This window comes from Talpa occidentalis, unplaced genomic scaffold, assembly GCF_014898055.3.
Source record: "Talpa occidentalis isolate TD23 unplaced genomic scaffold, MPIMG_talOcc4v2.1 talOcc4.7, whole genome shotgun sequence".
Classification (NCBI taxonomy): Eukaryota; Metazoa; Chordata; class Mammalia; order Eulipotyphla; family Talpidae; genus Talpa; species Talpa occidentalis.
The window spans coordinates 126,461,452-126,473,919 of record NW_023605083.1 but is presented as its reverse complement, the minus strand read 5'-3'; the positions used below and the strand labels follow the sequence as shown (position 1 = coordinate 126,473,919).

At 45.2% G+C, this 12,468-nt stretch overlaps 1 protein-coding gene across 1 annotated transcript in view; it reads left to right on the top strand.

Annotated features, from left to right (window-relative positions):
• The window catches only part of PRKCA (protein kinase C alpha), a 339,371-nt gene that overhangs the window by 304,517 nt on the left and 22,386 nt on the right, over positions 1–12,468 (top strand). Inside the window, exon 14 of the mRNA XM_037493515.2 lies at positions 10,657–10,737. Coding sequence (XP_037349412.2) covers positions 10,657–10,737 — 81 coding nt within the window. The remainder of the gene's footprint in view (positions 1–10,656; positions 10,738–12,468) is intronic.

The following is a 12,468-nucleotide window of genomic DNA, read 5'->3' as shown; positions in this document are numbered from 1 at the left end:
GGACACACAGGCCGGGTGTGCTGCAAAAGACTGGAAAGAGAAGTGGAGTGGGCCAGATCTCCCCACTAGGGGGAGGAAATCTCAGGGGTCCATGAACTCCTAAGGTCATAGAACCTGACCTTCCAGATCAAAAGTCTGGTGCTTTGTTTAGAATTTACTTAGGACTCCTTCCAAATTCATACAACCACTTGAGAAGTGACTTAGGCACTTTCTTACAAAGCTAAATACAGACTTTACCATACAATCCAGCAATTGTGCTGTCAAGTATTTACCCAAATGAGTTAAAAACTTAAGTCCAAACAAAAAGCCTGTACATGGATGTTCTTAGAAGCTTTGTTTGTTTATCAAAACTTGGAAACAACCAAGATGTCCTTTACTGGGGGAGCAGATAAACTATGACACATCTAGAGGGTGGAATATTATTCAGCACTGAAAAAAGCTTTACCTATCAAGCCATGAAAAGACATGGGAGAAAATTAAGTGCATATTTTTATGTGAAAGAGGCCAATTTAAAAAGGTTACCCACCGTCTGATTCCAACTGTATGACTCCCTGGAAAATGCAGACCTGTAGCTTCATCAGTTGTGACAAATGCACCAGAGTGTTGAGAGATGTCTATCAGGGGAGGTGGTACTTGTAGGAACAGGGGCTATGTGAGGACTGTGTATTTAATTTTTTTTTAATAGAGGCATGTTTTGTTTATTTATTTATTCGTTTGTTTGTTTTTGTTTATACAAGCACTGGGTACAGTCAGAAGCGCGGGAGGGTGAGAGAATTCACCAGAGCCAGAGCGGGGAGCAGAGCAGGCAGAAGGACCGAAGCACACTGCTGAGGGGAGCAGCGGGCGGCAGGAGAGGTCTGCGCGCCATGTGGGACCCTCCTCTGGTGGCCGGGGAGCAGCCGGGGATCAAACTGGCGCCGCAGAGGCCCCGGGCAGCTTCGCAACCCAGCGCTCAACCGCTGCGCCACCGGGGAGGCCCTGTGTATTTAATTTTAAAAAGCCAGCCTGTGTGACCTTCCCTTCTAAATGGGAGCATGGGGTGGACCTGGGAATCAGGCTGTAATCACCAGGCTGGAACTTTCTCCCTCCTTCCCTCCTCATACCTCCTTCCCCTCTTTATTCCTGTCTTTTTTTTTTTCTTTTGTACCAGATGCTACTTAAATAAATCCAGTGTCCATCATTGCAAATCATTTCTGTACCTTTTGCTCCCCTTTTCACCATTTTGGGGAGCAGAACATAGGCCACTCTACTGTTTGCTTTCCCCTCTGTGCAGGAAGCCCGAGAGCTAGAAAGATCTGCCTGTAACTCCTACCACCACTGCCAGGAGAGAAATCATCCTCAGTTCTCTCCAATCCCAGGAGAACCACAGTTTTCATCTGAACAGAAAATCTGTGGTTCGGACTCCAAACTTGCTGTTCCCCTCTTGCAGTAACTTTCTTTATGAAAAATTTTCTGTATGATGCACTTTGCAAAGACTTCAAATATAGCAGGTATTTCTCATGCAATGAACTAAGGTCTTTGATGCAAGATAACACATTTTAGTTTATTTATCCCTTTTTGCATTAGATGTGTGATCCCTGTGCTTAGCAGGCTGCCCAGCCTGGAATGTACAATTAGTCATAAATGGAGCAAGGGAAAGAGGACGCATTTCCATGCTAATACCATGGGAAAAAAGAAACCTGAAATTTTGCTGCTCCGGTATAATTAACTTCACGGAGGGGGGAAGTATTTTTTAACGATTTCATTCATTTTTCTACCTTGTGCTTGGAACAGTGTCCAGCACAGACTAAGCAAACAGTTGCTGAAATAATGAATGGAAGGTCCAGTGTTGACTGAGAATTTCCAGGTGCCCATCATTATTCCAGAGTGTTTATGCATATTATTAATAGGCTCTAAATACCAAAGTCCTTCCTTTGTCCTCCTGTGAACTGGTTTAATTTCTTGGCCCCTGCCTCTAGAGCTGGGGCCAGTTCTTATTTCTGATGTCAAGGAGTGTGGCGTTACCTATAGTCAACTCACCTGCAATAAGCCTCTTTTTGGCAAGAGTCACCTTGAGTGGGCCAGTTCCCACCAGAGCTGTCTAAGGGACCCCCACTGGGTGAGCATTTTCTGGGTAGAAAAATGATCCAAAATGTGGGTGCCAAGGTAAAATGGCCAGAATTCAAACCCCAGCTTTGCTGCTTACAAGCTTTGTGTAGCTACTTAACCTCTCTGTACCTCATTTCTTCACCTTTAAAATGGGACGCCCCCCACCTCCTAAGGCTCTGGGGAGCGCCCACTGAACTAACAGATACAAAGCCTGGCAACACAGTGGCGGATGTGAAGGGACCTTGGTTATTTATAGGTATTGTCACATTGATGGCCAGTGGCATCTACGACCTTACCAGCCGGCCTCCAAGCTCTCCAGCAAAGCTCCTGAAGCCCTCTCTTCCTTGGGGGGCCTTCAAATGTGTAACCCTGGTAGAGCCCACAAGGGCAGGTGGCATCTTTCCAGCCGCTGAGGACTCTGGCTTCATAAGAGAGGAGGCAGCGCCCCTGGCCCCTTTCATTCCCTGGTCCATTGCCCAGGCCGGGAGAAAGCTCATTCATATCTCACTTTTACAAGACAGGCCGCCATTTGTAACATCCTGACATTCCCCCAAGCAATTGGCTCGTAGAAGTATAATGATGATGATCACAGCGACAAATCACAGTAAAACTGAATGACAGTGACCCTGTCGGGGGTCTGTCTCGAGAGCCAGAGTTCAGCCTCCCATATGCAGCAGAAAAAGCGCCAACCCCAGGCCTTCTTGCCAAGCCTGCCTCTCCTTTTGTGAGCTTCTCCGCTCTTGGAAACCAGATTGCTATCACAGCCCCTAGCCTGGGGCTTCGGCGTGCCAGGCAACCCGGGGCTTGGCTGCGAGCCTCCGTGGGCCCACAAGTGCCAGGGACACCTGCTTCTGTCTCCCTTGGAGACAGATGCAAGGGGACCTCGCCATCCTGTAGCCTCTGAGCCCGGTCCTGAGCCCAGAGCTGGCCCCCTAGGCTAACAAAAACCGGGGAGCCACAGTGGCTGGTGGGAGCTGGGGAAACTCAGCAGCTATAGATCAACACTACCGCCTAGCAATAAAGTGCAAACCAAAACTGCATTTAGCAGAAAGTTAGAGAAAGTAATGTGACATTATTTCAATATATTTTGTTTAATTAGTGACATTATTTCAATATATTTTATTTAACCAAGTCTGACATCTGATGTATATCTCCCACTTAGAGTACATCCATTTCCTCTGGCCACACCTCAGATGCTCAGTAGCCACATGTGACTGATGGCCACTGGACTGGACAGTGCGGGTCTACACAGCTCGTAGGGACGTTGAAACCAGCATCCTGAACCAACGAATCTAAATGTTTGTCCTGTGCGGGCATCCCGAACACTGTTTCTCTTGCAGAAGGTTTTGGGGGATTGGAGGTATTATTGGTAGCAAACAATCACTGAGGGGACAGTCTGCTTCATTTTCAAGCTGATTTTGCAGTGGTGAAGTCGCACCTTCTACCTTGTATCTTCTCCCATTTTATTGAGTGCACACGCCACAGGTGACAGATCGTGACCTTCTCCAGGCAGAAAGTCTCCCACTGAATTCTAGCCCCACCCCACTGTTATATTTGAAAGCCTGCAGTAATGAGAGAGACGTTGTAATCTTGGCCCAGTGGCTGAGCTGGCAGACTCCAGGGACTGACCAGTGCCCTTGCCAAAAAAAAAAAAAAAAAAAAAAAGAGGGCCTTCCATGGTGGCACAAGGGTTAAATCTCGCGCTATCAAGCTATTGCCAGCCACTGTGGCATGAATTCAATCCCCGGCCAAGGAGCAGACCCACATGGCACAGCAGACCTCTCCTGTCTCACCTGCTGCTCCCCTCAGCAGTCTATTTCAGTAGATCCTCCTGTTCTGTCTCTGGTTAATCCTCTCACACACACACACACACACACACACACACACTCACACACACACCCGCACCTCTGGCCTACACCCCAGTTCTTGTATGCATAAATAAATAAAATAAACCTTAAAAAAATAATAAGCCATTGGCATTCTACTCTAGTCAGCCTTGGAAGAAGGAGAGGGTGTTATTAGCAGGAGGCGTAGAGTTGAATGTTGTAGAAACAGAAAAGGAAGACCAAGTTGGACCACAGTTGTATAGAGTCCAAAAAATAAAATAAAAATCTCAGGTATCATGGCTTTTAGGATTTGTGACTCACTCTGATCAGAGGAAGGTTCCCGCACTCTTGGCTTCTGACAGCTTTCCAAAGTGAGTGGCATTTCCTCCACCCAAGAAGAGGCTTCTGGTTGTGCTGTTGGTAGACTGTGGCATGGGAAATAAAGTGTGACTTCCCCACTTCAGCCTCCTCTGACACCTCACCCGAATTCACACAGCAGCGTGATGCGTCAGCTCTGCTTGTGTTCCAGACAAACTAAACACTGACTAGCCGAAAGAGATTTCAGGGACTGCCTGTTATACAGTTATCAGAACAAATTTTATTCAAGTGCTTTTGAAATATAGTTCCCACAACTAAAATGATGGTTTCAGATCTCTTTAAACTCGACCTCAAAACCCTCGAGTAATATTTTATTAGTTCCAATATAAAAGATTGCATGGAGGATGCATAAATCCTATTATTTAAAATAAGTATGCCAATATTCAAAGCACCACTTATGAATTGATGGCTTTGGGCAGCCTCAAACTTCTTGTGCCTCAGTTTTCTCACCTATAAAATAGGAATAGCAATAATTTTTCCTGCCTGGGTTCAATATAATGTATGTAAAGCTTCTGCTTTGTAGAGGGGCTCGACTTCCACTCCCCCAAAGAGGATTTCCATTGTCCTACGAGTGGTGGAGACAGGCTTTTCTTGAAAGTGATTTGCTTATGTGAAATGTAAGTTTATTTATTAGTCAGAGTGACTCCAGGGGCCACAGTGACCTCTGAGATTGCAGTGACCTAAAACAAGAACTTACTGCTCACTCAGTCTGGCGCAGGGCTAATCCCCCTGGAACAGGGGTCTGTGGCATCATGGTGCCTGCAGGCAAGGGAGTGTTTAATTGTCTCAAGCCAGAAGTGAAACATCACTTCCTCTCGGCCCATGGCCAGGAGTGGTCATGTGGTCCACGAGCGAGGGAAGACAGGCAATGTCAGGGAGCGCATGGACGGATGAAAACTCTGTGAAGCTGGTGGTTTGCTCTTTGGCTCTACTTTATTCTCGGATACAGTGGTGTTGCCACCTGTTTCTTCAGACTCTTTCACCCTCTCACTGAGGCATCTCAGCCAGGCTTACCCTGAACCCACGAGCAGGGGTTTTCGACCATTCAAATTGAAATGGAATCATCCACCTCACTGCAGTGGCAATAAGCAATGGTAGATGAATTCTTTGCTTAAATAATAATAAACTGCCTAAGGCACTAAGCATGTACCAAGTGGAGAACGGAAAAACAAAGTTTATACTCTGACTCATCTCAAGGAAATGGATTTATTTTTGTTGTTTTGAGGTGGAAATGCAGTGTTTAATCAGCTCAAGATGTCTTAGACTCAAGGACAGAATAAGGGACAACACAGTTCATTTGAAGTAGACTCCTAGATAGATTGATCTTCATTTTCCCATGTTTGATATTTTACTTTGGCTTGATTTGTTAGAGAAGTATCTTAATAATCACTGAGTAAAAAATAGGTTAGTTTTTTCTAGGGGATTCTTTCTTAGCATTCTTTCTACCCAGGAACTTCTTGAGATCAATGTTGCGTATTGCATCGCTTCTGCTTCTCTGAAAGGGTTTGCTTGGGGGAATTCACATTTCCCATGGAGGGTTTTTCTTTGATTTTTATCATTTAGATGCAGCTCTGCAGAGACCCCATTGATGGGATGAACACGCATGAGACAATTGTTTAAGGAAACCTGTTGCACGTTCTTAGAATCTATCATTTCAGAGAATGGCCCCAAGTTGAGACATCGGGTCCTCTGATACTTTTAAGAAGAAATTCTTCCGTTCAAGTCTTTTTTTTTTTTAATGTTATTTTCTAGTTTGACTAACTGCAGATTTCCCACTAAGATTAAGGAAAGGGACCTAACGTCTGGTCAAAACTCTAATAGTTCTTAATGCTTGAATAAGACCCTACAGTTTGCATGCAGAAGTCCCCTTCCATTCATTCGTTTCATTATCCCCCCTGATCTTTCTGGATAAGCAGGGGTTCCCTTGGGTAGAATACTTGTATTTTGGGAACACTTTGTATTTCCACAAAGGTTTACACATTTCTAGTTGGCGAGGCTACTGCCATTTAGATGCAGGAAATAGAGAATATTCCTGAAGAAACAGATGGAAAGACAAGAAAGAAACAGATCCAAATACATGTAAGTTCATTGACTCATTCATCTGCCCGTTCACATATCCATTGGTTTATTTACTATTTGTAAGGGCAGAACTGGGCACAGTGCAGGTTTTCTATGATCCAGCAGACCGGGTAAAGGAGGAGTCAGAGTCCTCAGTGGTTTTGCAGGTTTTTATTGGGATTACCAGGTACACGGCAGGTAGAGGCGCTGGGGGGCCGGTAGGCTGGCAGGCCTCCCAGCCCCCAGCAGGTGTTCACTCCGGGCTCTCTGGCCTTCTCTTGGCTTCTGCTTCTTTTGCTTCTCTCTCTGCTGCTTTCTTGGCTTCTCTTTTGGCTTCTGCTAGCGTCCTCATGACGCCGCCCTTAAAAGCCCAGTCTTAGCCCAGGTGAAGCCTATCTACATCTGCCCACACTCTACTCCAGGTGTCCGCCATCAGGCATGCATTCAGGACCGCAAGGATCCATCATCTATCCTGATGGCAGGAAGGCAGAAAAGCCTGACATTTTTCCTTACCCTACACTATTCATTAAACAAATGGCTAGTAGGCAACATCTCCCATATGAGGTAAAATGATGTACTGATTAAAAGTAGAATGTGGCATCAGAAAGTCTCCATTGAGGGCTTCCCTGGTGGCACAAGGGGTTAAGATGCAACCTATGAAGCTATCTGCAGCCACTACAGCATGAGTTCAATCCCCCACCAGGGAGCTGACCCATATGGCACAGCAGACTTTCCTATCTCACCCACTGCTCCCCTCAGCAATGTATTTCAGTCAATCTGTCTGTCTGCTCCCCACTCTATCTCTGATGAATACTCTCACACCCCCACACTCTGGCCTGTACCCCAGTTCTTGTATGCATAAATAAATTAAAAAAATCTTTAAAAAAAATTCTCCATTGAGATGCTTGTTCAGACTCTCATTAACTTTGTGTTTTCCACAATTTTTTATTCTAGGCAAGTAGAAAATTATATAGTCATCCTGTGATTATGTGGCATAGTCGTGGGCTGCCTTCTAACTTTGAAAAATGGTAATGATTGCTGTGGTTGCCTGTCTAGATCATCCCACAGCTGACTCCCAGCCCAGAGCAACAGTCTGCCTCACCCCACCTGCCTTGTATAAAGACCTGAGGGTAGTGCTAAAAGCAACGCTTTCTTTCTTTTTTAAAGATTTATTTATTTATTTATTTATACAAGAACCAGGGTACAGGCCAGATTCACGGGAGGGTGAGAGGATTCACCAGAGACAGAGCAGGAAACAGAACAGGCAGACTGACGAAATACACTGCTGAGGGGAGCAGCGGGGGTGGCAGGAGAGGTCTGCGCGCCATGTGGGACCCTCGCCAGCCAGCTGGGATTGAACCAGTGCTGCAGAGGCTGGGGACAGCTTCACAGCATGGCGCTCAACCACCTGCACCACCAGGGGACGCCCAGCAATGCTTTCTTTCTGATTTAAGTTAGAGGTGGATGTTTAAATGTCCATATCACCATCGAAGGCTCAAGTGAGGCAGAAGCCAGTCCTGGAATCCAGGCTCAACATATCCCCTTCAGGGACCTGTATCTCAGACTCGCACCCATCAGTGACTATCTTCTAATCAGACTTTCATCAGTTCCACCTGGGCTCTCTCGAACAGCCGTAAACAACTGATTTAGAACAGGAATCCTCAATGCAAATTCTTCCTTGCCCCTTACTAACTCAGCAAACCTGGAGACTGAGGGAAACTATCTTTCTTAGCCTCAATTTTATCATCTGTGAAAGAGGAGTAATTGCATTATCTACCTCGCTGGAAAAAATCAGAGAAAAGCATCTAGCAGGGTAGACTCATTAGAGGAACTATTTGATTATACAATTGGTAAGTGGTATTAAAGAGAGGCCCCAACCCTGTGGAAAATGAAAACAAAGCAAAAATCTTCATCTCTATGGTTAAGAAAGGCTTCCTTGGTGGCGCAGGGGTTGAAGACACGGTGCTATCAAGCTATCGCCAGCCACTGCAGCACAAGTTCAATCCCCGGCCCGGGAGCACCCACATGGTGCAGCAGACCTCTCCTGTCTCACCTGCTGCTCCCCTCAGCACAATAGTTCAGTGGATCCACCTGTTCTGCTCCCCACTCTGTCCTGGTGAGCCCCCTCCCCTCCCACACCTCTGGCCTACACCCCAATTCTTATATGAATAAATAAATAAATCTTTTTTTTTTTTTAAAAAAAAAAAAAAGGCTTCCCCAGCAAGGGTGGTTCTGCGGGTATATTGCCTCGGAAAATGGAAGCGGTCAGAGCTGTAAGAAATATGTAAGAAAATGTTATTTTTTTTATTCTAGTTTTTCTATCATAGTTGTGGTTCATAGAATTTTTTTAAAAGATTATTTTTTGGAAAGAATGAATGATAGAAAGGATGATGAAACTGCTATTAGGTAGAGGTATAAATCAGTCCTGTCTTTTTGAAGGGGAATTTCCCATTCTATCAAAGGTTATAAAAATAAGCAACTCCTTTGATCCACTAATTTCCAGAATGACGTGCATCATTTCCAGGTAATAGAGACTCATTTCGGTGGGATATTTTGGTGTTCTCTGTGTGTGCTTTCTCCAGGTTTTCAGAAAAGAACAAATGTAGCTTTAAAAGGGAATAAAGACTTCCTTGTAGGTTCCATTGGTTATCATTTTCTTGTCAAGGAAATAAGCTAAGCTGCCAAACCCAAGTGTACCCCCTCATTGCCACCCACACATGGGTAAGCCATGGGAGCATGGATTTCTCATCCAGGGGAAGTAGTAATACCTTGGAGAAATGGAGATAGGCAGACATGCAGTAAGTTTGCTCATGTCCCGGGACACTTAATTAAACAGAGTGAATCATTAAAAAAAATATTCTAGAACATTTCAAAGTCAAATTTATATGCACAATGGCAGCATGGTCGTGCTGGGTGCCTGTTAATAAGTCCTGAGCTCTGTGCCGATGGATGATCCATGGGTCTGGGAATTGCCTGCACTGGGAATGCAGCCTCCCTGGGAGGGAGCAGAGCTGCTGTTACATTTTTGGTTTGTTTTTGTTTTAAAGATTTAGTTATTTAAGCATGTAAGAACTGGGGTGTAGGCCAGAGGTGCAGGGGGTGAGAGGATTCACCAGAGACAGAGTGGGGAGCAGAATAGGTGGATTGACTGAAATACTCTGCTGAGGGGAGCAGTGGGCCACACAGGAGAGGTCAGCTTCCTGACCAGGGATCAAACTCACGCTGCAGTGGCTGGAGATAGCTTGAAAAGTGCTGAGACTTTAACCCCTGCACCACCAGGGAGGCCCTGTAGAGCCGGTGTTTTGATAAGCACATCACACTTAGAAATTCAAATTGGACAACCTCCCTCCCTCCTACTGGGAAAGGTTATAGGATTATTCTAGTGCTTCTGAGAGCCACAACCATACAAGGAGTAGGGGAAAAGGGCCCCCGTGTGCCCATGTCCCAAGTTTGACAACTGTTTATGTTTTGCCAACTCATTTTATCTATTCCTCCCCTTCCCTGCTTTACCTTAGTATTTAAAACAAATCTAAGAGATCCTGTCATTTCACCCATCAATACTTCCTCTCTCTCCCATAAACACTCTCATCCCTAATTGAAAAGGTCACTTTTAACTTCTCACCCTTTTATCTGCTCTAACAATATTAACAATACTCTCTTAGTATCATTGAATGTCAAGACCTCTGTTCATTTTCCTGATTCCCTTTTGACACTTTGAATTAAGTTTCAGGCAAGGTCCAAATTTGCGCTCGGTTATTATATTTTATGTCTCTTTTTCAAGACATTTTAAAGCCTCATTGTGCAAAAGATACCATAGAACTATATGCAGCCCAAGAAAACTAGAATTTTTGCTCTAGCTGTTCCTCCTCCATCTTTCTCCATGATCACCATCATCATCATCATCCCTATAGCTTCTAGCAAAACTCTCTTACACAGTTGAATCATCTCATGATCAGACCTTCACTCTGAAAGTCTTCTGACTTTCTCAAAAATTAAATCTGTGTCAGTGCCCAAATCTCTTTCACCAGTGAAGATCACTAAGCCTTCAGCTAGTTGTGACATCATCCTCAAGTAGATTCAGAAGAGAAGCTCCAAAGTAGATTTGGGACAACCAGTCATGGGGTGAGAGTTCTCGGTGTGTCTGGTCTGGAGGGTGTTTGTCCCTGAGTGTAGAAATCAAAGAGATACTGCAACACCTCATTGCATGACCTGAGTGTGTCATGCCTACACGCTGACTTAGGTGTTGGAACCCAGGCTCTTCGGTTGACCTCTAAATGTAGATGACGTATTTTTTTTTTTCATGCAGATAATTGCATATCAGCCATATGGAAAATCTGTGGACTGGTGGGCCTATGGCGTCCTGCTCTATGAAATGCTGGCTGGACAGGTAACATTTCACTGTCTCGACTGGTCTGTTGCTTGCAGCGTGAGCACTTCAGCTCTGGGCCGCGGCCACAGGGTCTGGCAGAGTGGCGTAGCCAATGCGTTCTGACTTCCCTGGCCCAAGTGGAAGAGGGAGAGCTTCCCCCTCTCATGGGGATTGTATCCACGTTTCACAAAAGTCAAACCAAAAGCTTCAACTTGGAGTGTAGACTGTGTGACTTGCATTTACACACAAAAGCCCACTACACCTTGATGACAATAATGGTCTGTAAGTTTTTGGTATCTCAGCTCTGGGACTGGGTTTGTCCAGAACCCATGTCTGTAATTGGCATCATTATTAAAGAAAGAAACAGCTGAACTTGAAGACGCGTCCTCAGAGCTTCTCCCCATCTCTGCCCATCTCACAGTTGCCAGTTCACTGTAAATTTCACCAACACCCAACAAGGCTGACTCCCAGTCAGAAAGGGAAATTAGATATCTCTTAGGTGCTTCTGCCTGAGATAGCACTTCCTAATATAATGACCTTGATATCTGTATCAGTAGCTTAACAGCCCCCTAATCTCAGTGACTTAACACAGCAAAGACTTATTTCACGTTCTTTCGTGGTTCTGTATGGGGAGGGGAGCACCCATCCCTCTAGCCATTCAGCACCCAGGCTTCTTCCATCCGTTGGTTGACTCCACCATCTTTTAGGACCTGGGGTTCTTCCACCAAGTCTTTATTACTCAAGGACTGAAGAGAAAGTAGGACAGTAGCCAGGGTTGTATTGGGGGCCAGGCCTAGAGATGGCACTCCTCCTATCTCATTTCACCAGCCACATGATCCATCCCACTGAGGCACACAAGACTGGGGAGTACAGTGTGATCTCGGCAAGGGAGCAGGCTTGGCGAGCCCTTCCCAAAAAGTAATTCTGCAGTGGGCAGTTTCTGCAGCCCCCAGCGCTCAAACACAGCAGATCCTCAAATAACCTCACTTCCTTTGACATTTCTTTATGACGTCAATGAGGAAAAAAATTCCCAGCCAACTTTGAACAAAATGATGTTACTCAAGGACCTGATTTCATTACACCTCATTTTGCTTAAAGTCACAGTTTCTAAGAACATATTCATGACTCAAGTGAGGACTCGGTGCCAAGGAGTTTGCGCTTCCATAGCCAGAAGCCTTACTGAGAAAGAAGTGCCCACGTCAAACAGCATAACAGCACCCGAAGATGTCTCTGTTCTGGAGAAAATGTCACCTTTTCTGACATTATAGCCATTGACTCATGCACATATTTACTGATTACTTACTCCAAATATGGTGATAGCCATGAACCAGGTAAAAGAAAAACCTTCCCTTCTTGACATTCAGTCAGAGAGAGAGAGAGAATAAACAAAGTAAAGAAGAAAAATATAGAACAGCTTGTGATAACCGAAGAGAAAAGTAACAAAGAGAGGAAGATAAGGTGTTGAGGGAATTGGAATTTCAGCTAGGGTGACCAGGGAGGACCTCCTGTAGCAGATAGAGTTAAGACCAGAAAGAAGAGAAAGAGTATCCATGTGGATATCTGGGGAAAAGTGCCTGCCAGGCAGAGGGAACAGCAAGTGCAAAGGCCCTGGGGTGAGTATGTGCAGCCATGTTTATAAAAGGATTAGGAAGCCACTGATATGACTCAAGCAGTCACTGATATGACTCAAGCAGAGTGGGCTAGAGAAGGAGGAGGAATCTGAGGTCAGAGAGAAAAGGGGCAGCCTGT